This window comes from Muntiacus reevesi, unplaced genomic scaffold (genome assembly GCF_963930625.1).
Source record: "Muntiacus reevesi unplaced genomic scaffold, mMunRee1.1 SCAFFOLD_98, whole genome shotgun sequence".
In the NCBI taxonomy this organism is placed as follows: Eukaryota; Metazoa; Chordata; class Mammalia; order Artiodactyla; family Cervidae; genus Muntiacus; species Muntiacus reevesi.
In genome coordinates, this window is record NW_027077871.1 from 272,715 (window position 1) to 293,518 (window position 20,804).

The window sequence follows — 20,804 nt, forward strand, 5'->3', positions numbered from 1 at the left end:
CTGCATTCGTCTGCTATTTCCATGTCTTAGGAGCGGCTCCCCTCCACCTGTGGGCATGGTCGGCGCTCTTCCACAGGGGCAGCCTCACTGGGAGCGGAGTTCAAGCTGTCCTCCTGCTCCACCCCACCCCGTCACATGCCTCCCTCTCCAACCCCATTCAGAAGCAGGGGCTCCACCCTGGGCTCTCAGGCCATTGGCCCAGTGTCATCCTGAGGGTGTCATGTGCCTGTCCTTGGCGATCTGCTCAGCCTCCTCCAGCCTTAACTACCCTCTCAGCCTCCTTAAAAGACCAGACACTGCTCTGCGTCACCTGTGGATGCCTTGACAAAGACGGTAAGAAGGGCAGTGCGCTCACAGGCACTCCAAACCTTCGAGCTCAGAGGTGGAGAAGCCATAGGACTCGAGATGGGGTCAGATGGGAAGCGAGCAGTGACAGTGCAGGGTCCGGGGTCCGGTCAGGCCAGGAGAGGACGACCCTCTGGACGGACTGTCCCTGGGGGTGGAGTAGTTGCAGGGCTCCCCCAGACCGGGAGGGCTCAGGGGCTGAAAGGACCAGACTGAGTCACTCCATCAGCAAGTGGTTCAAAAGGTCGGCTAGGAAGTCCCCTTCTTTTGAGAGAGGGGCCCCAAGGTCCCCGCTCCTCATACTCGTCATAGCTCCAGCAGTAGCTGAGGGTAGGCAGGACCCTGGCCAGAGTACCTGTGGTGTGGGGGCTTCTCTAAGCTCCATCATGGACGCCCACCCCCACCCTCATCCTGCCTGGTTTCAGACGTGGCCAAGGGCAATGTGTGGGACAGAGATGTTTGCCTTATCACATGGGGGAGACCCGTCGTGGCAGTGCAAGCCTCTGTGATGGGGAGAGCGCTCAACCAAGAGAGCTCTCAGGAGGGAACACAGATGCCACCACGAATGGGGCCCTGACCTACATGCCCCCAGGGGCTGCGGGGAGCATGTGTCCAGATACAAGGAGAGCCAAGGGGCTGCTCGGCCAAGCCCCTGGAGGGAGAAGCCTGGGGACAGCTTTCCGCTGTATTTGCAAAGGACAAAGACAGCTGTAATCAGTTCCAGGTATCCGGCAGAGAGCTAATCGACAACTGAAGCCAGGGTTTCCTAGGGCATCCACCTGCCCCTGGCAGGCTCCCAAGCCGGGTCCCAGCCGGGGCCTGACATCAGAGGCCCACTGTGCCTGTGTCCTCGACGGCAGGCTGCCTCCCCTGCACCCACAAAGCCCCGCAGCCACGACTTAGTCCAGAGCTGGGAGCCTTACCTGGAAGACAGTGAGGATGGCAGCAGGGAAGGTGTCAAAGTTGGTTGTCGGAGTCTCATCCTGGAAGTTGAACCTGAGAAGAACAAGGGTCTTGGACAGACAGAGGCAGGTCCACTGGGCCCAGGAGGGCTGGCATCTGGAGGCTGTGTCTGGGCCAGCAGCCCTTCTTAGGGCCTTTGTGGGGGAAGCAGAATGGGAGTCCAGCACTACTGTCCCCTGAGCCCTGCCCCTAGGGGGCCCAGCCTCACTTACTGCCCCCCGAAGAGCTGCATGCCCAGCAGGGCGAAGACCACGATGAAGAGGAAGAGCAGGAAGAGCAGGCTGATGATGGACTTCATGGAGTTGAGCAGGGACACCACCAGGTTCCGCAGGGAGCTCCAGTACCTGTGGGGAGGCCTGGTCCGAGCGCGCCAGGACACCGGGCCCCCGAGGGCCACGCCTGCGGCTTCCGGCACCTCCCACCCTGAGGGCCCCACACGCACTTTCTCCAGAGGCCCACACCCCATCTGCACTGCAGCCCACCACCCGGCCCAGGGTGACAGCAGAGACTGCACGTTCAGAGCTGGGCTCATGCGCACCTTCCACACTAGCTCTCTGGTCTCCCTCCCCTGCAGCTACACCTGCCTGCATCCCTCAGCTCCCCTAGGCCAGCACGCGGGAAGTGAGGGCCACAGCTGTGTGTCCCAGCTGTGCAGGAGAAGGGGCCGCACTGGAGCGTCCATCAGCACCACCACCCTCAGCGAGCAGGTTCGCACGCAGAGTCAGCGAAGCAGGCCAGGCTTGGGTGCCCCCCAGGGCCTGAGCCACGTAGCTCGGAGCAGCCCTCCAGGCTCAACACCCCTCCAGCCCACCCCTCAAACACTCCTGGGGGCCAGAGACCACAACCCTCTCATTCAGCTGAACCCCTGTGCCTCACAGGCCCCCTGCAGTCTGCGGATAAGTCTTGCTGAGGGCTTGCTAGGTAATGGGTCCCTCCAGCTCCAACCCCAGGAGAGCCCAAGCCCCAGGAGACACGCCATGTGCCTCTCTGCCTTAGTACTTGCTGTCCTCCGCCCTGGACTGGGGAGAGGCCTGGGACATCCGTGAGCCTTCGTCCCCAAGGCTGTGTCACAGAGACCCACTACTCTCTTACTGGGTGCGTGAAAGTTAATAAGAGATGGGCTAGAAGACTCCAGAAAGCCTTCTCCTGATGGGCAGGGTCTAGGTCAGGACAAGAGCCACCCATTTCCAGGAGGAAATGGAGCTGCTAAGATGCCAGGCCCACAGCCAAGGTGCAGGTAGCAGTGCACCACCTCCTCCTGCAGAAGCAGCGGAGGACGCAGGCAGGTGGCGGGAGCCCCCAGAAGCGTCTGTGGGCCAAGCCAGACGGGAGTCCTATCCAAAGCTCCTCTGCGTTACGCCATCCTGACTTTGAATGGCCTCCGGTGTGGATTTAAAACAGACTAGAAAAGATCTAGTCCAGCCTCCCCAGGAGGCTGAGGAAGTCACTGCAGGTGCTTGGAAGCAGGTCACCTGCACAGGCTCAGTCTGGACCATCCCACAGCCATCACGACCTGGGTATGTGCAGCCACATGCTCCAGGCGCGCCGGGCTGGGAGCCTCAGAGGCTCAGGGCGGCTCGGGACCCACGGTGGGGTCACTATGCCCACGCCCAGCAGGGTGAGGGCAGCCCTGCTGCCGCCGTGACAGCTGTGGCCAGGAGCAGCCCCCTCCCACCACCGCTCCGGCAGAGAGGGGGAGGTTCAGCCCCCTCATGGGCAGAAGGGAGCAACCTTCCTCCAGGGCTGTGGAGCCAAGTGGGATGAACCTGAACACACAGTCAGGGCCGCGTCCTATCACTGAGGACGGCCTGCAGGGCCAGCCCTGAGTGGAAAAGGCAGGCCTGGGAGTTCAGGTCAGAAGGTTAGAGTCCCGCTGGGGCCAGGACAGGGGCTGCAAGGCAGGTAGGCAAACTTGGGGGCAGCAAGATAGGAAACCTCTATCTGACAACCTCTGTTTTCTCCATTAACTAGGGAACAGTCACCCTTCGAGGTTGAAAGATGGGCTTGTGGGTTTCAAGGCAGGAACCAGTGTGAAGCTGTGGGGAACAAGCTAATGAGAAAACCAGAATGCTGGGGCAGTGCCGAGGCTGAAAACAGCCCCGCAGACAGACAGGCCACCAGGGCCTAGACGGACTCACGCTGGGCTGCCAGCCTCACACTCGCTGCTTTGTGGCTGTTGTCTGTTTACCCAGTTAAAAGCCACAGGAAGAGACCCCGGACTGCTGAGCGCAAGACCCCTGCTGCACACCCGTGTGCTCCAGGGCTGGGGTCACAGGCAGCATGGGAACTGAGCCAACAAAGGTGCTGCTCCTGGGGGCATGCTGCACCACCCCCAGGGCCCGAGGAGGAGGAACTCCTCCCACCGACCCCCAGAGGAACTCCCCTTCCAGCCCTTGAGCATGTGGATAAGGAACTCCGCCCCCCAGCCTAGGAGAAACTCCTCTCCACCCCCGGAGCACAGGGGATCCCCTCCCCCCACCCCCAGAGCACAGGGAATCCTCTCCCCCCACTCCCGGAGCACAAGGAGGACAGTAATCCCCCCACCCCAGAGCACACGACAGGAACCACCGCCCCCACCAGCACACGGACGACATACTTTGTGACTTTGAAGATTCTCAGCAGCCTCAGCGCCCGCAGCACACTGATGCCAAAGGAGGTTCCTGGCTTGATGGCCGCCCACACCACCTCGAAAATGCTCCCCACAATGACCTGCAACAAAGATGGGGTCGGCCCGGGGCAGGGCTATGGCCACGTCTCTCCTGAAGCATCAGCCCTGGCTCCCCTGTCCGAAGCTCAAGCCAGATAAGTCAACATGAGGCAGGGGCCTCACGTGGAGCTCCTGCAGCCTCTGGGAGCCACAGACGGTGCCTGTCCTTCTCCAGACATACCAGGAGGACACAGGACACAGAGCAGGTCTGGCCTGTGGGTTTCTGGGCAAATCTTAAAGACTCCTTGTGCAGTGCCTCCCCTGGGGTTTATCACAACCAGGTGACCCCTCTAGGCCAGCAAACCGCCTCAGACAGCCTTGACTGTTAGGCTGTGTCCACACAGACCAGCAGACTCGGCTTCCTTGTAATATCCCCTGTTTGGTCTTGTCCCCTCCGAGACATTCCAGTTCATAACTGTATATTGTCTTCCCCCAAATGCTAGGAGCCAGCAAGTGCCACCAAAGACAGACGGGGACTAGCCTGCCCTCTTGTTTCACCAAGGCTCATCCCGATCACTGACCACACTGGTGGGCTGGGACTTGTGGGCAAGAGGCCTCCCCCTGCTCCAGTCACTGCCAGCATCAGTGTGTCTGGGGCGAGGGACTCGGAAAGGACAGAGCAGTGGGGCTGGGGCACAGCGGATCCCTCGCCACCGGTGCCCAAATGGAGTTCCCTCCCCGGCACTGCACCTTGCGGGGCACGCCACAGTCAGCGTGAGTGCTGTGTGCTCTCCATGTGTGTGGCTAACCCTTACTCCTGCTGACCTGGCTTCTGCAGCCGGTGTGGAGAACTCCCCTGCGAACATCAGTCTCCTGAATTCCACTTTGCTGTGTGGCTCACTCATCACCCAAGGTTCCAGTCACGTCCACCCATTTCGTACCAACTGCCAACACGATCGGCCTGACATCAACATCCTCACCAAGCCTGACAAACGGTGACTGATCAGGGGCAGTGGCCTCTGCAGGCTAATGCTGGCCCACGCCCTGCGTGCCTGCTGTGCCGGCTGCACCAGCTCCAAGTCACCCAAACGCACAGCCTTCCGCTGCCTGCCTCCCCAGCCTGGATACAGCACGCCACTCAGAGGACTTCAGACCTGCCCACAGCTGCTGCGTCCACTTTGACCCTACAGAGCAGCAAACGGAATGAGCTTGTCACGTCTGCCCTTGGCAGCTCAACCATCACCACCAATTTTTCTCAGCATCACACGTCCCCAGGGTTGAACGCTCTCATTTTCTAAATCTACTTTCTTCCCATTGTCAGTCTCCCAACATATCTCCTATTTTCCATTAATCCTCAAAATTCGCTCACATTTCTTTATAATATAGGTGGCCTTTCAGATAGTCCCCAATGATCCCACTGCCTGGGGCTCACCCCCTTGTCACCCCTGTCCCCTGGGAGGTAGGTTGGACCTAGCGAGCCACTTTTAGCAAACAGAACCCAACAAACACGATAGGATGGCACCTCCGAGAGGACTTACAGGAAGACTGGGGCTTTGCCTTGGTGCCCTCAGCCCTCTGAGGACAGAGGGCAGCCTGTGCAGAGGCCCATGTGACCAGCAGCCACCAGAGTGGGCCTGGAGAATGCCTTCCTGAGGTCTGTCAGCAGCCACGAGCACAAGCTTGGAAGGCGCTCTCACGGAACCTCGTGAGGGGCCCAGTGAGCCACAGCCGGACTGCCCACCCACCAGAATGAAGACAGACGCTGGCTGCTTTAAGCCACTAAACCCTGGGATAAACTGACACCCAGGAAGGGGAGTCAACACCAACTCTGGCAGCAGGCGCACGGCGCTGCTGAACTAGAAACCCGACGCAGGAGTGGCTCAGGAGTCAGGGAGCAGCACAGAGCGAACGCCTTACCCACCCTGAACACGCCCCTGCAAGGATTCTGGGCTCTGAAGACAATGCAGGTCAGGTCTGCAGCAGGGTGAGGGGGGTCATGGGGGACCACAGAGGGGAGCAGAAGAGAGCCCCGCGGGGCCCACGGCCACACGGACAGCAGGAAGCGCGCCTCCCGAGCTGGAGCTCCGGCCGGGACACGTCCACACAGTGCGTGCTGCCACTGCCTGGCGTCTCCGCCGCCCCCGATCCGTCCAGCCGAGAGGAGGGGGAGCTGAGGGAAGTGCTGTTCGGTAAAGGGAGGCCACAAGTGGCTAGTTTGGAAAATGCTCAGCCTCTCCAGAACAAATGAGGCCATGTTTAGAGATGGCATGCCATTTAAGTCAGTGCTAATGAGGTGGATGAATAGAGATCTTATTATACGGAATGAAGTAAGTCAGAAAGAGAAGGAAAAATATCATACATTAACACACACATATGCAGAATCTAGAAAGACGGTACTGATGAACCTATCTGCAGGGCAGCAGTGGAGATGGAGACCCAGAGAACAGACTTAAGGACACTGTCATCTGCATATCTGAAGTGATTGATCTTTCTCCCAGTAATCTTCATTCCAGCTTGTGATTCATCCAGCCCAGCATTTTGTACAACATACTCTACATATATGGAGAAGGAAATGGCAACCCACTCCAGTATTCTTGCCCGGAAAATCCCATGGACAGAGGAGCCTGGTGGGCTACAGTCCATGGGGTTGCAAGAGTCGGACAAGACTTAGTGACTAAACCACCACCCACCACCCCTCTGCATATAAGTTAAATAAGCAGAGTAACAATATACAGTCTTGATGTATTCCTTTCCCAGTTTTGAAACAGTCTATTTTTCCATGTCTGATTCTAACTGTTGCTTCTTGATCTGCATACAGATTTCTCAGGAGGCAGGTAAAGTGGTCTGATATTCACATCTCTTTAAGAATTTGCCACAGTTTGTTATGATCCACACAGTCAAAGGCTTTACCATAGTCAATGACCAACCTAGACAGCATATTATACAGCAGAACCATTACTTTGCCAACAAAGGTCCATCTAGTCAAAGCTATGGTTTTTCCAGTAGTCATGTATGGATGTGAGAGTTGGACCATAAAGAAAGCTGAGCACCGAAGAATTGTGCTTTTGAACTGTGGTGTTGGAGAAGACTTGAGAGTCCCCTGGACTGCAAGGAGATCCAACCAGTCCATCCTAAAGGAAATCAGTCCTGAATATTCATTGGAAGGACTCATGCTGAAGCTTAAACTCCAATACTTTGGTCACCTGATGTGAAGAATTGACTCACTGGAAAAGACCCTGATGCTGGGAAAGACTGAAGGCAGGAAGAGAAGGGGATGACAGAGGATGAGATGGTTGGATGGCATCACCGACTCTATGGACCTGAGTTTGAGTAAGCACCAGGAACTGGTGAAGGACAGGGAAGCCTGGTGTGCTACAGTTCATAGGTTGCAGAGTCGGACATGACTGAGCAACTGAACTGAACTGAACTGATAGTCAATGAAGCAGATATTTTTCTGATCCAGTGGATGTTGCCAATTTGGTCTCTGGTTCCTCTGCCTGTTCTAAATTCAGCTTGTGCATTTAGAAGTTCTTGGTTCACATACTGTTGAAGCCTAGCTTGAAGGATTTTGAGCATTATCTTGCTAGCATGTAAAATGAGCACAAAAGACAGAAAGTGAAGAGGAACTAAAGAGCCTCTTGATGAAAGTGAAAGAGGAGAGTGAAAAAAACTGACTTAAAACTCAGCATTCAAAAAGCAAAGATCATGGCATCCAGTCCCATCACTTCATGGCAAAAAGATGCAGAAAAAAACGCAAACAGTGACAGACTTTTTTTCTTGGGCTCCAGAATCACTGCAGATGGTGTAAGTCAAAGTCTCTCAGTCATGCCCAACTCTTTGCAACCTCACAGACTATACATTCAATGGAATTCTCCAGGCCAGAATATGGAGTGGGCAACTTTTCCCTTCTTCAGGGGATCTTCCAAACCCAGGGCTCGAACCCAGGTTTCCCGCACTACAGGCAGATTCTTTACCAGCTGAGTCACAAGGGAAGTCCAAGAAAGCTGGAGTGAGTAGCCTATCCCTTCTCCAGCAGATCTTCCCAACCCAGGAATTGAACCAGGGTCTCCTGCATTGCAGATGGATTCTTTATTAACTGAGCTATCAGGGAAGTCCTGCAGATGGTGACTGCTGCCATTAAATTAAAAGACGCTTGCTCCCTGGTAGAAAAGCTATGACAAACCTAGACAGCACATTAAAAAGCAGAGGCATCACTTGCCAACAAACCCAGAGCTATGGTTTTTCCAGTAGTCATGTATGGATGTGAGAGCTGAACCATAAAGAAGGCTGAGCTCTGAATAATTGATGCTTTTCAACTGTGGTGCTGGAGAATACTCTTGAGAGCCCCTTGGACTGCAAGGAGATCAAACCAGTCAATCCTAAAGGAAATCAACCCTGAATATTCATTGGAAGGACTGATGCTGAAGCTAAAGCTTCAATACTTTGGCCACCTGATGTGCAGAGCTGAATCATTGGAAAAGATCCTGATTCTGGGAAAGATCAAGGGCAGAAGCGGGAAACAAGAGGATGAAATGGTTGAATGGTATCATCGACTCAATGGACATGAGTTTGAGGAAACTCTAGGAGATAGTGAAGGACAGGGAGGCCTGGCGTGCTGTAGTCCATGGGGTCAGAAAGAGCCGGACATGACTGAGTGACTGAACAACAACATGGACGTGGGGCAGGGTGGCGGGGAGGAGAGGGTGTCATGAGCAGAGAGAGCAGCATGGAAACATATACGCTACCGCATGTAAAATAGACAGCCAGTGGGGATTCGCCGTATGGCTCAGGGGGTTCACGCTGGGGCTCTGTGACGACCAGAGGGGCAGCACAGGGTGGGGGTGGGAGGGGAGCGCAAGAGGAGGGGACATGTGTATAATTACGGCTGACTCGTGTTGATGTGTGGGAGAAACATGCACAATATTGTAAAGCAATTATCCTTCAATTAAAAACAAACAAACTTTTTAAAAGAGAGAGATGACATGGTCTAAAAATGAAGCCAAGGGCACAACAGTGTCAGGTATGCAAGATCCCAAAAGATGAAAGGTGGGTCTCAGAGCAGATTCCACAGCTGTCTAGCCTTTCAAAGGGATGTAAGGTGAGCCTCCAAATGGGCCCGACAAAGTCCTTTCCTTTCCAGGACGTGAAAGGGTGTTGACCCTGGCCATCTCAGCAGCAACTCAGGCCGAGGAGGCTGATCTCTAAAAGCGCTGTGGGCACGGCTTCTGTCCAACAGAGGGAAACACAGGAAGACACACCACATTACGCTCTACACGATTATACGTGCAAAAACATCACCAGCTTGCGTCAAAATGCAGAAAACAGAATGAGGCTTTTGCATTCCCCAAATTCCACTAAATATGAAGTAGGTCAAGAAAACCTCAGCTAGAATGTTTACCACTTTTAAGGAAAGAAGATCAGGGGACTCCCAGATCTAGAACTAGGAAAGGGGACCAGGGGGAGCCCATGCCTAGAACTAGGAAAGGGGACCAGGGGGAGCCCAGATCTAGAACTAGGAAAGGGGACCAGGGGGAGCCCAGATTTAGAACTAGGAAAGGGGACCAGGGGGAGCCCATGCCTAGAACTAGGAAAGGGGACCAGAGGGAGCCCAGATCTAGAACTAGGAAAGGGGACCAGGGGGAGCCCAGATTTAGAACTAGGAAAGGGGACCAGGGGGAACCCATGCCTAGAACTAGGAAAGGGGACCAGGGGGAGCCCAGATCTAGAACTAGGAAAGGGGACCAGGGGGAGCCCAGATCTAGAACTAGGAAAGGGGACCAGGGGGAGCCCAGTTCTAGAAATAGGAAAGGGGACCAGGGGGAGTCCAGATCTAGAACTAGGAAAGGGGACCAGGGGGAGTCCATGCCTAGAACTAGGAAAGGGGACCAGGGGGAGCCCATGCCTAGAACTAGGAAAGGGGACCAGGGGGAGCCCATGCCTAGAACTAGGAAAGGGGACCAGGGTGAGCCCATGCCTAGACTAGGAAAGGGGACCAGGGGGAGCCCATGCCTAGAACTAGGAAAGGGGACCAGGGGGAGCCCAGATCTAGAACTAGGAAAGGGGACCAGGGGGACCCCAGATCTAGAACTAGGAAAGCGGACCAGGGGGAGCCCAGATCTAGAACTAGAAAAGGGGACCAGGGGGAGCCCAGATCTAGAACTAGGAAAGGGGACCAGGGGGAGCCTATGCCTAGAATTAGGAAAGGGGACCAGGGGGAGCCCAGATCTAGAACTAGGAAAGGGGACCAGGGGGTGCCCAGACCTAGAACTAGGAAAGGGGACCAGGGGGAGCCCATGCCTAGAACTAGAAAAGGGGACCAGGGGGAGCCCATGCCTAGAACTAGGAAAGGGGACCAGGGGGAGCCCAGATCTAGAACTAGGAAAGGGGACCAGGGGGAGCCCAGATCTAGAACTAGGAAAGGGGACCAGAGGGAGCCAGATCTAGAACTAGGAAAGGGGACCAGGGGGAGCCCAGATTTAGAACTAGGAAAGGGGACCAGGGGGAGCCCATGCCTAGAACTAGGAAAGGGGACCAGGGGGAGCCCATGCCTAGAACTAGGAAAAGGGAACCAGGGGGAGCCCATGCCTAGAACTAGGAAAGGGGACCAGGGGGAGCCCATGCCTAGAATTAGGAAAGGGGACCAGGGTGAGCCCATGCCTAGAACTAGGAAAGGGGACCAGGGGGAGCCCATGCCTAGAACTAGGAAAGCGGACCAGGGGGAGCCCAGATCTAGAACTAGAAAAGGGGACCAGGGGGAGCCCAGATCTAGAACTAGGAAAGGGGACCAGGGGGAGCCGATGCCTAGAATTAGGAAAGGGGACCAGGGGGAGTTCAGATCTAGAACTAGGAAAGGGGACCAGGGGGAGCCTATGCCTAGAACTAGGAATGGGGACCAGGGGGAGTCCAGATATAGAACTAGGAAAGGGGACCAGGTGGAGTCCAGATCTAGAACTAGGAAAGGGGACCAGGGGGAGCCCATGCCTAGAACTAGGAAAGGGGACCAGGGGGAGCCTAGATCTAGAACTAGGAAAGGGGACCAAGGGGAGTCCAGATCTAGAACTAGGAAAGGGGACCAGGGGGAGCCCATGCCTAGAACTAGGAAAGGGGACCAGGGGGAGCCCATGCGTAGAACTAGGAAAGGGGACCAGGGGGAGCCCATGCCTAGAACTAGGAAAGGGGGCCAGGGGGAGTCCAGATCTAGAACTAGGAAAGGGGACCAGGGGGAGCCCAGATCTAGAACTGGAAAGGGGACCAGGGGGAGCCCATGCCTAGAACTAGGAAAGGGGACCAGGGGGCTCCCAGATCTAGAACTAGGAAAGGGGACCAGGAGTCTCCCAGATCTAGAACTAGGAAAGGGGACCAGGGGGCTCCCAGATCTAGAACTAGGAAAGGGGACCAAGGGGAGCCCAGATCTAGAACTAGGAAAGGGGACCAGGGGGAGCCCAGATCTAGAACTAGGAAAGGGGACCAGGGGGAGCCCTGATCTAGAACTAGGAAAGGGGACCAGGGGGAGCCCAGATCTAGAACTAGGAAAGGGGACCAGGGGGAGCCCATGCCTAGAACTAGGAAAGGGGACCAGGGGGAGCCCATGCCTAGAACTAGGAAAGGGGACCAGGGGGAGCCCATGCCTAGAACTAGGAAAGGGGACCAGGGGGAGCCCATGCCTAGAACTAGGAAAGGGGACCTGGGGGAGCCCAGATCTAGAACTAGGAAAGGGGACCAGGGGGAGCCCATGCCCAGAACTAGGAAAGGGGACCAGGGGGAGCCCATGCCTAGAACTAGGAAAGGGGGCCAGGGGGAGCCCAGATCTAGAACTAGGACAGGGGACCAGGGCGAGCCCATGCCTTGAACTAGGAAAGGGGACCAGGGGGAGCCCATGCCTAGAACTAGGAAAGGGGACCAGGGGGCTCCCAGATCTAGAACTAGGAAAGGGGACCAGGGGGCTCCCAGATCTAGAACTAGGAAAGGGGACCAGGGAGAGCCCAGATCTAAAACTAGGAAAGGGGACCAGGGGGAGCCCAGATCTAGAACTAGGAAAGGGGACCAGGGGGAGCCCAGATTTAGAACTAGGAAAGGGGACCAGGGGGAGCCCATGCCTAGAACTAGGAAAGGGGACCAGAGGGAGCCAGATCTAGAACTAGGAAAGGGGACCAGGGGGAGCCCAGATTTAGAACTAGGAAAGGGGACCAGGGGGAGCCCATGCCTAGAACTAGGAAAGGGGACCAGGGGGAGCCCAGATCTAGAACTAGGAAAGGGGACCAGGGGGAGCCCAGATCTAGAACTAGGAAAGGGGACCAGGGGGAGCCCAGTTCTAGAAATAGGAAAGGGGACCAGGGGGAGTCCAGATCTAGAACTAGGAAAGGGGACCAGGGGGAGCCCATGCCTAGAACTAGGAAAGGGGACCAGGGGGAGCCCAGATCTAGAACTAGGAAAGGGGACCAGGGGGAGTCCATGCCTAGAACTAGGAAAGGGGACCACGGGGAGCCCATGCCTAGAACTAGGAAAGGGGACCAGGGGGAGCCCAGATCTAGAACTAGGAAAGCGGACCAGGGGTAGCCCAGATCTAGAACTAGAAAAGGGGACCAGGGGGAGCCCAGATCTAGAACTAGGAAAGGGGACCAGGGGGAGCCTATGCCTAGAATTAGGAAAGGGGACCAGGGGGAGCCCAGATCTAGAACTAGGAAAGGGGACCAGGGGGTGCCCAGACCTAGAACTAGGAAAGGGGACCAGGGGGAGCCCATGCCTAGAACTAGGAAAGGGGACCTGGGGGAGCCCATGCCTAGAACTAGGAAAGGGGACCAGGGGGAGCCCAGATCTAGAACTAGGAAAGGGGACCAGGGGGAGCCCAGATCTAGAACTAGGAAAGGGGACCAGGGGGAGCTCAGATCTAGAACTAGGAAAGGGGACCAGAGGGAGCCAGATCTAGAACTAGGAAAGGGGACCAGAGGGAGCCAGATCTAGAACTAGGAAAGGGGACCAGGGGGAGCCCATGCCTAGAACTAGGAAAGGGGACCAGGGGGAGCCCAGATCTAGAACTAGGAAAGGGGACCAGGGGGAGCCCAGATCTAGAACTAGGAAAGGGGACCAGGCGGAGCCCAGTTCTAGAAATAGGAAAGGGGACCAGGGGGAGTCCAGATCTAGAACTAGGAAAGGGGACCAGGGGGAGCCCATGCCTAGAACTAGGAAAGGGGACCAGGGGGAGCCCATGCCTAGAACTAGAAAAGGGGACCAGGGGGAGCCCAGATCTAGAACTAGGAAAGGGGACCAGGGGGAGCCCAGTTCTAGAACTAGGAAAGGGGACCAGGGGGAGCCCATGCCTAGAACTAGGAAAGGGGACCAGGGGGAGCCCATGCCTAGAACTAGGAAAGGTGACCAGGGGGATCCCATGCGTAGAACTAGGAAAGCGGACCAGGGGGAGCCCAGATCTAGAACTAGAAAAAAGGACTAGGGGGAGCCCAGATCTAGAACTAGGAAAGGGGACCAGGGGGAGCCCATGCCTAGAACTAGGAAAGGGGACCAGGGGGAGCCCATGCCTAGAACTAGGAAAGGGGACCAGGGGGAGCCCATGCGTAGAACTAGGAAAGCGGACCAGGGGGAGCCAAGATCTAGAACTAGAAAAAAGGACTATGGGGAGCCCAGATCTAGAACTAGGAAAGGGGACCAGGGGGAGCCTATACCTAGAACTAGGAAAGGGGACCAGGGGGAGCCCAGATCTAGAACTAGGAAAGGGGACAAAGGGGAGCCCATGCCTAGAACTAAGAAAGGGGACCAGGGGGACCCAGATCTAGAACTAGGAAAGGGGACCAGGGGGAGCCCAGATCTAGAACTAGGAAAGGGGACCGGGGGAGCCCATGCCTAGAACTAGGAAAAGGGAACCAGGGTGAGCCCATGCCTAGAACTAGGAAAGGGGACCAGGGGGAGCCCATGCCTAGAACTAGGAAAGGGGACCAGGGTGAGCCCATGCCTAGAACTAGGAAAGGGGACCAGGGGGAGCCCATGCCTAGAACTAGGAAAGGGGACCAGGGGGAGCCCATGCCTAGAACTAGGAAAGGGGACCAGGGGGAGCCCATGCCTAGAACTAGGAAAGGGGACCAGGGGGAGCCCATGCCTAGAACTAGGAAAGGGGACCTGGGGGAGCCCAGATCTAGAACTAGGAAAGGGGACCAGGGGGAGCCCATGCCCAGAGCTAGGAAAGGGGACCAGGGGGAGCCCAGATCTAGAACTAGGAAAGGGGACCAGGGGGAGCCTATGCCTAGAACTAGGAAAGGGGACCAGGGGGAGTCCAGATCTAGAACTAGGAAAGGGGACCAGGGGGAGCCCATGCCTAGAACTAGGAAAGGGGACCAGGGGGAGCCTAGATCTAGAACTAGGAAAGGGGACCAAGGGGAGTCCAGATCTAGAACTAGGAAAGGGGACCAGGGGAGCCCATGCCTAGAACTAGGAAAGGGGACCAGGGGGAGCCCATGCGTAGAACTAGGAAAGGGGACCAGGGGGAGCCCATGCCTAGAACTAGGAAAGGGGGCCAGGGGGAGCCCAGATCTAGAACTAGGAAAGGGGACCAGGGGGAGCCCAGATCTAGAACTAGGAAAGGGGACCAGGGGGAGCCCATGCCTAGAACTAGGAAAGGGGACCAGGGGGCTCCCAGATCTAGAACTAGGAAAGGGGACCAGGAGTCTCCCAGATCTAGAACTAGGAAAGGGGACCAGGGGGCTCCCAGATCTAGAACTAGGAAAGGGGACCAAGGGGAGCCCAGATCTAGAACTAGGCAAGGGGACCAGGGGGAGCCCAGATCTAGAACTAGGAAAGGGGACCAGGGGGAGCCCTGATCTAGAACTAGGAAAGGGAACCAGGGGGAGCCCAGATCTAGAACTAGGAAAGGGGACCAGGGGGAGCCCATGCCTAGAACTAGGAAAGGGGACCAGGGGGAGCCCATGCCTAGAACTAGGAAAGGGGACCAGGGGGAGCCCATGCCTAGAACTAGGAAAGGGGACCTGGGGGAGCCCAGATCTAGAACTAGGAAAGGGGACCAGGGGGAGCCCATGCCCAGAACTAGGAAAGGGGACCAGGGGGAGCCCATGCCTAGAACTAGGAAAGGGGACCAGGGGGAGCCCAGATCTAGAACTAGGACAGGGGACCAGGGCGAGCCCATGCCTTGAACTAGGAAAGGGGACCAGGGGGAGCCCATGCCTAGAACTAGGAAAGGGGACCAGGGGGCTCCCAGATCTAGAACTAGGAAAGGGGACCAGGGGGCTCCCAGATCTAGAACTAGGAAAGGGGACCAGGGGGAGCCCAGATCTAAATCTAGGAAAGGGGACCAGGGGGAGCCCAGATCTAGAACTAGGAAAGGGGACCAGGGGGAGTCCAGATCTAGAACTAGGAAAGGGGACCAGGGGGAGCCCAGATCTAGAACTAGGAAAGGGGACCAGGGGGAGCCCAGATCTAGAACTCGGAAAGGGGACCAGGGGGAGCCCAGATCTAGAACTCGGAAAGGGGACCAGGGGGAGCCCAGATCTAGAACTAGGAAAGGGGACCAGGGGGAGCCCAGATCTAGAACTAGGAAAAGGGAACCAGGGGGAGCCCATGCCTAGAACTAGGAAAGGGGACCAGGGGGAGCCCATGCCTAGAACTAGGAAAGGGGACCAGGGGGAGCCCAGATCTAGAACTCGGAAAGGGGACCAGGGGGAGCCCAGATCTAGAACTAGGAAAGGGGACCAGGGGGAGCCCGGATCTAGAACTAGGCAAGGGGACCAGGGGGCTCCCAGATCTAGAACTAGGAAAGGGGCCCAGGGGGAGCCCATGCCTAGAACTAGGAAAGGGGTCCAGGGGGAGCCCAGATCTAGAACTAGGAAAGGGGACCAGGGGGAGCCCAGATCTAGAACTAGGAAAGGGGACCAGGGGGAGCCCATGCGTAGAACTAGGAAAGGGGACCAGGGGGAGCCCATGCCTAGAACTAGGAAAGGGGACCAGGGGGAGCCCAGATCTAGAACTAGGAAAGGGGACCAGGGGGAGCCCATGCCTAGAACTAGGAAAGGGGACCAGGGGGAGCCCAGATATAGAACTAGGAAAGGGGACCAGGGGGATCCCAGATCTAGAACTAGGAAAGGGAACCAGGGGGAGCCCAGATCTAGAACTAGGAAAGGGGACCAGGGGGAGCCCATGCCTAGAACTAGGAAAGGGGACCATTGGGAGCCCAGATCTAGAACTGGAAAGGGGACCAGGGGAAGCCCAGATCTAGAACTAGGAAAGGGGACTAGGGGGAGCCCAGATCTAGAACTAGGAAAGGGGACCAGGGGGAGCCCAGATCTAGAACTGGAAAGGGGACCAGGGGGAGCCCATGCCTAGAACTAGGAAAGGCGACCAGGGGGAGCCCATGCCTAGAACTAGGAAAGGGGACCAGGGGGAGCCCATGCCTAGAACTAGCAAAGGGGACCAGGGGGAGCCCAGTTACTGGAGATCCCAGTAACAGGAGGAAAAGAGGCAAGGCACAACTTCTGAAAGAATGACATAGCTCATAGACACAACATAAACCAATTAGAATCAAATGGGACCAAGAAGGCAGACAAGACTAAGCCTTGATCTTCAATCAGCAAGTGAAATGACACACCCAGACGTGCCATGACAGTTCCAAGGCACTTGCAAAGACCAAAGAGTGGGCAGTGGCCCAAATCCTGGAAATCTCCACCCCTTCCCAAAAATAGTTGGAATAATCCTCCCACCCATCAGCATATGAAATTACCCATCCTATAAAAACTAACCACACCACATTTCGTGGGCACACTCACACTCTGCGATGGCCCACAGTGTCTGCAGAGGGTGCTTCTCTCTGAATCTGAACAAATCCACTTCTTACCTATCACTTTGTCTCTCAATGAATTCTTTTTCTGATGATACATCAAGAACCTGAGCTTCATTAGGTCCTGAAACCAGATACCATGGGTTTTGGTTGGGTTTGAGTCCCAGGCACTTGGGTTCAAGTCCCAATCTGAGGTAAATGGTTTCAATCCCAGACCTAGAACTCAGAAAGGAGAGCAGGGGGATCTCAGACCTAGAACTAGAAAAGGGGACCAGAGGAATCCAAGACCTAGAACTAGGAAAGCGGACCAGGGGATCCCAGACCTAGAACTAGAAAAGGGGACTCAGGGGGCGCCCAGATCTAGAACTAAGAAAGGAGACTCAGAGGGCTCCCAGGCCAGTAGGCAGGAAAGGGGCCCCAGGGGGCACCTGGACCTAGAACTAGGAAAGGGGACCCAGGGGGTTCCTAGACTTGAGAACTAATCAGGGATTTTCCCAGTGTCTGCTGGACCCCAATCAGCCCTTCCGTATGTCCAGTGTCCCCGTTTTGAACAGGAAGGTGTAGAGCAGCCACCCCTGCCCACCCTCCACTGTAACGCTGCATGTGGGGCTGGAGAGCTTGTCTCTCTCGTTTCGTGGCTCTAAGATCTAGAGAAACTGCGGAGCCTCAACCAGACCTGGGTCCAATTTGGATGATGAGATTCTGCCTTTGAGCTGATGCTGCAGTAGGGTGAGCTGGGGAGTGCAGGTGAGTGTATCTTACAGGGGAAGAAGCTGGATCAGCAGACCATGGCAGGCAGCCCCAAGGACAGCCCCACAGACCCCTGGATCCTGGTAACATTCTCCCCCAAGAAAGGTGGGCTGGCCCATTGACTCCCTCCTGACAGATACAATAGCACAGCTGGTGGCTCTTTCCCCTGCGACTGCTGTCTGCAGCCTCTGTCTGGTACTCACGTCGTGAGTTCCAGCGTGGTGAGGACACTCAAGCAGCCCACGGAGAAGCCGCAGCACTGGGGGGCACGGCCAGCCACCCACCACAAGCCGGTGTTTTCAACAGTCTCTAATGGGCCTGAACATAACCCTCCAGTCAGTCAAGCCTCGGACTGGCTGCACCCCTGGCTTCAGCTGGACTGTGACCTCATGAGGGACCCCAGGCCACAGGCACCCTGTCAAGCCACACCTGGACACCTGACCCTTAGGAGCTGTGAGATAATAGATACTTGTTTTAAGCTGATAAGTTCTGGAGTAATTGTTAGCTTATATGCAAATTACTCCCTGTCCTGGGACCTAGCTGGTTCCCAGATGACCATCTCTGAAGGCTCCTCCCCAACTGGGTGCCCTCTGCCTACACACGCCAAGTTTTCTCTTTTCCTTTGTAACCAAGAAGGCAAAGGAGCAGAAGCGTTGGCTTGCTCCCAACCGCCCGCCAAAGTCACAGGTGCCGCGTGTCCCAGAGAGCACTGAGGCAGGCACTGCCTGCCCCGCTGAAGCGCAGGCAGCGTGGCAGTGTATGACCCCCTCCCTGGGCTCCAGTGTGGACCGTCCTGCATATGAACTGGGCAGCCCTGGGCCCATCACACAATGTCCCGTCATTCACATGTGAAGTGAGCCGTCATGAGGCCCTGACAAAGTCACAGACCATGTCTTTCGGCTGCACTGCATCGCAGAGAGGAAATGGTAAACTCCATTTCAGGTCGAACCTTCCCTTTGACCAAGGTCCAGCCTCCCTCCCTGGCTACTGAGAAACCTGCAGACGTGCGAGGCCTCCTTGGGCTGAAGAAGCATGGCCGCTTCTCACTCGGGCCCTCCGCCAGGTCAGAACTTGGCTGTGTGCAGGTGTCAACAGTGCCCATCCTCGGGCTCTGGGGTCAGCACAGGGCAGCACCCTGCACAGCTGCAGGGCCTGGGGAAGGGACTTCCGCACCGCCCAGGGCCTGTGCTCATCCACGGTGAGCCTCAGAAGCACCTGCCTTCCAGGCCTCCCTCACTGCAGAGGCTGCTGAAGGGACCTGGGCCCACTGCTCCCCTCCAGCCTCCCAGGAAAATCTGGTACATGTGTCCAGGCCTGCCCAGGCCAGACCTACAGGATGGGGTCAGGATCATAGCCTCCTTGAGCCTCCATGGGATAGCAGCAGCACATTTAAAAGATCATCTACCAAGCGCGGAGGAGGCCACAGAGGCTTGAGCTGATCTTGAGACTACAGACAGGTCAGGAGGGAAACGAGGCTGCCCCGCGGCCAACACCCGCACTGGTAAGAACCTGACCAGGATGGGCCTCCCCTGTCTGCAGGCTGCCTTTCCGACCCGGGGGGATCATCCCCCAACCCATGGACTCTGCTCCAGACCCCAGCTCACACTGGACATGGCATCGTGGGAGCGGGCTGCGTGTGCTCTCAGGCCAGGACACGGTGGGCCCACCTGGACCCACAGTAGGCATTCCCTGATGAGGCGGCTTACTCACCCCAAAATCGAAGCAGTTGAAGGAGGACCGGAAGTAGCTCCTGGGCCCCAGGCCATACATCTTCAGGGACATCTCTGTGAGGAAGAGACCCAGGAAAACAAACTCTGCAAAGTCTAGGAGAAGCCGGAGAAGAGGGGGATTAGCTCACGGCCTCCTCCCGCCTGGCTCAGTCCAGACCGGAGGACACCAGACCTCTGGGCCGATCCAGGGGGCAGCTTCCAGGCCTGCTCTGCGGCTCTGAGCTCCAGCCTCAGCCCAGGACAAAACAGCGAGCAGAGAGGACGTGACACAGAAAGGGGCTCCTTCCAGCTTGCAAGGCGAGTGCCCAGTGCCCTGGGACACGGAGGCAGGCTCCCAGCACCAGGCTCGGGAGTGAGCTCTGGGTCAAGGGCCCAAGTCTCCCAGAGGACTTAGGTGGTCAGGCAGGAGGCAGCCAACCCTCCGGAGATGCTGGACGGCCTGAACCCTTCCTGCTCCCTTCAGTCTTATTCCCTGATCCACACACTGGCTGCAACTGAAGTCCCTCTGCGAGGACCCTGGGACAGAACGCCAGTTTCCCTGCAAGGACCTCCCTGACCCTCTTGGACTCACAGCACCGTGTTTGGTTTTAACTCTGTTCACAGGCTCACCCCACTAAAGGCAAGCATCCTTACCACCTAACACCCCCAGACTCCCACAGTACAAGTCTCCCAGGAGGCACCCACACTTGCTAGGGGCCCTGGGGAGTCACACAGAGACCCCTGTGGGTGTGGTGCCTTCAGCGTCCTGCAGGCTGGGCCCGGCAGGTGGCGGTGGTGAGCAGGGCCTGCTTCAGCCCAGGGATCCTGCCACTGGCAGTGCTGACCCTGCTGCAGGACTGGAGGGAGGCCACACTGGACCTGAGGGTCTTCCTGGGAATTCAAGGCACAGAGACACTGCCCCAACCCAGCCTGAGCAGAAGGCAGGGTCAGAACAAGAAGAGCAGTCCAGAAGGTGTATGAGACCACAGACTGCAGGAGACCCAGCCAAGCTTAGCCCCTGACTGGCTGGCCAAACCAGGAATTCCAGGCATCAGAACAAGGTCGCTGCTTTTGATCCTCCGCCCAAAGCTGGAATCCATGCATCATTTCAGATAGTGAGCCAAAGGCACTGTGGCCTCTGACCCCAGAGCATGGGGCCAGGGAAGTAGTGGAGCATGAACGGCAGAGTCCCCACAGAGGGCCAGGGACACAGGGGTCCAGTCACCAGGCAGTCACTCACTCGGTGGCCCCAGGGCCTCTGGCATCCAGACTGGTTGGGAGACTGGCCCTCAAGCAGCTTCTGCTCAAACAGATGGTGGAAGAGAGGGTCATACACTTCCTGCCCTCCGTGTGCACCCTGAAACTGTTCTCCATGTGCCGCACAGGCACACAGGCCTCCCCAGGCAGCTCTGCAGCAGCTGAGACACCAGTCCCACTGCCCACTGGGCAGCGTGCCTCACAGACGTGTGATGGTTCACACAGCTCAAGAAGGTCTTGGGTAGGCAACCCAGGTACAATCAGCACCTTCCTGGCCCCTGAAGCCAGTACAAACGCCAGCAGGGTGCCCGAGCCGTGCCCAGGATGAGTAAGGCGACGG

General features: G+C 56.9%; 1 protein-coding gene across 2 annotated transcripts in view; it reads right to left on the bottom strand.

Moving 5' to 3' along the window:
* The window catches only part of CACNA1B (calcium voltage-gated channel subunit alpha1 B), a 216,504-nt gene that overhangs the window by 107,087 nt on the left and 88,613 nt on the right, over positions 1-20,804 (bottom strand). For both annotated transcript variants that reach the window (XM_065917065.1, XM_065917067.1), the window contains exons 12-15: positions 19,209-19,321; positions 3,905-4,017; positions 1,521-1,652; positions 1,269-1,341 (exon numbers count right to left, since the gene is read on the bottom strand). In XM_065917065.1, the coding sequence (XP_065773137.1) occupies positions 1,269-1,341; positions 1,521-1,652; positions 3,905-4,017; positions 19,209-19,321 (431 nt within the window). The remainder of the gene's footprint in view (positions 1-1,268; positions 1,342-1,520; positions 1,653-3,904; positions 4,018-19,208; positions 19,322-20,804) is intronic.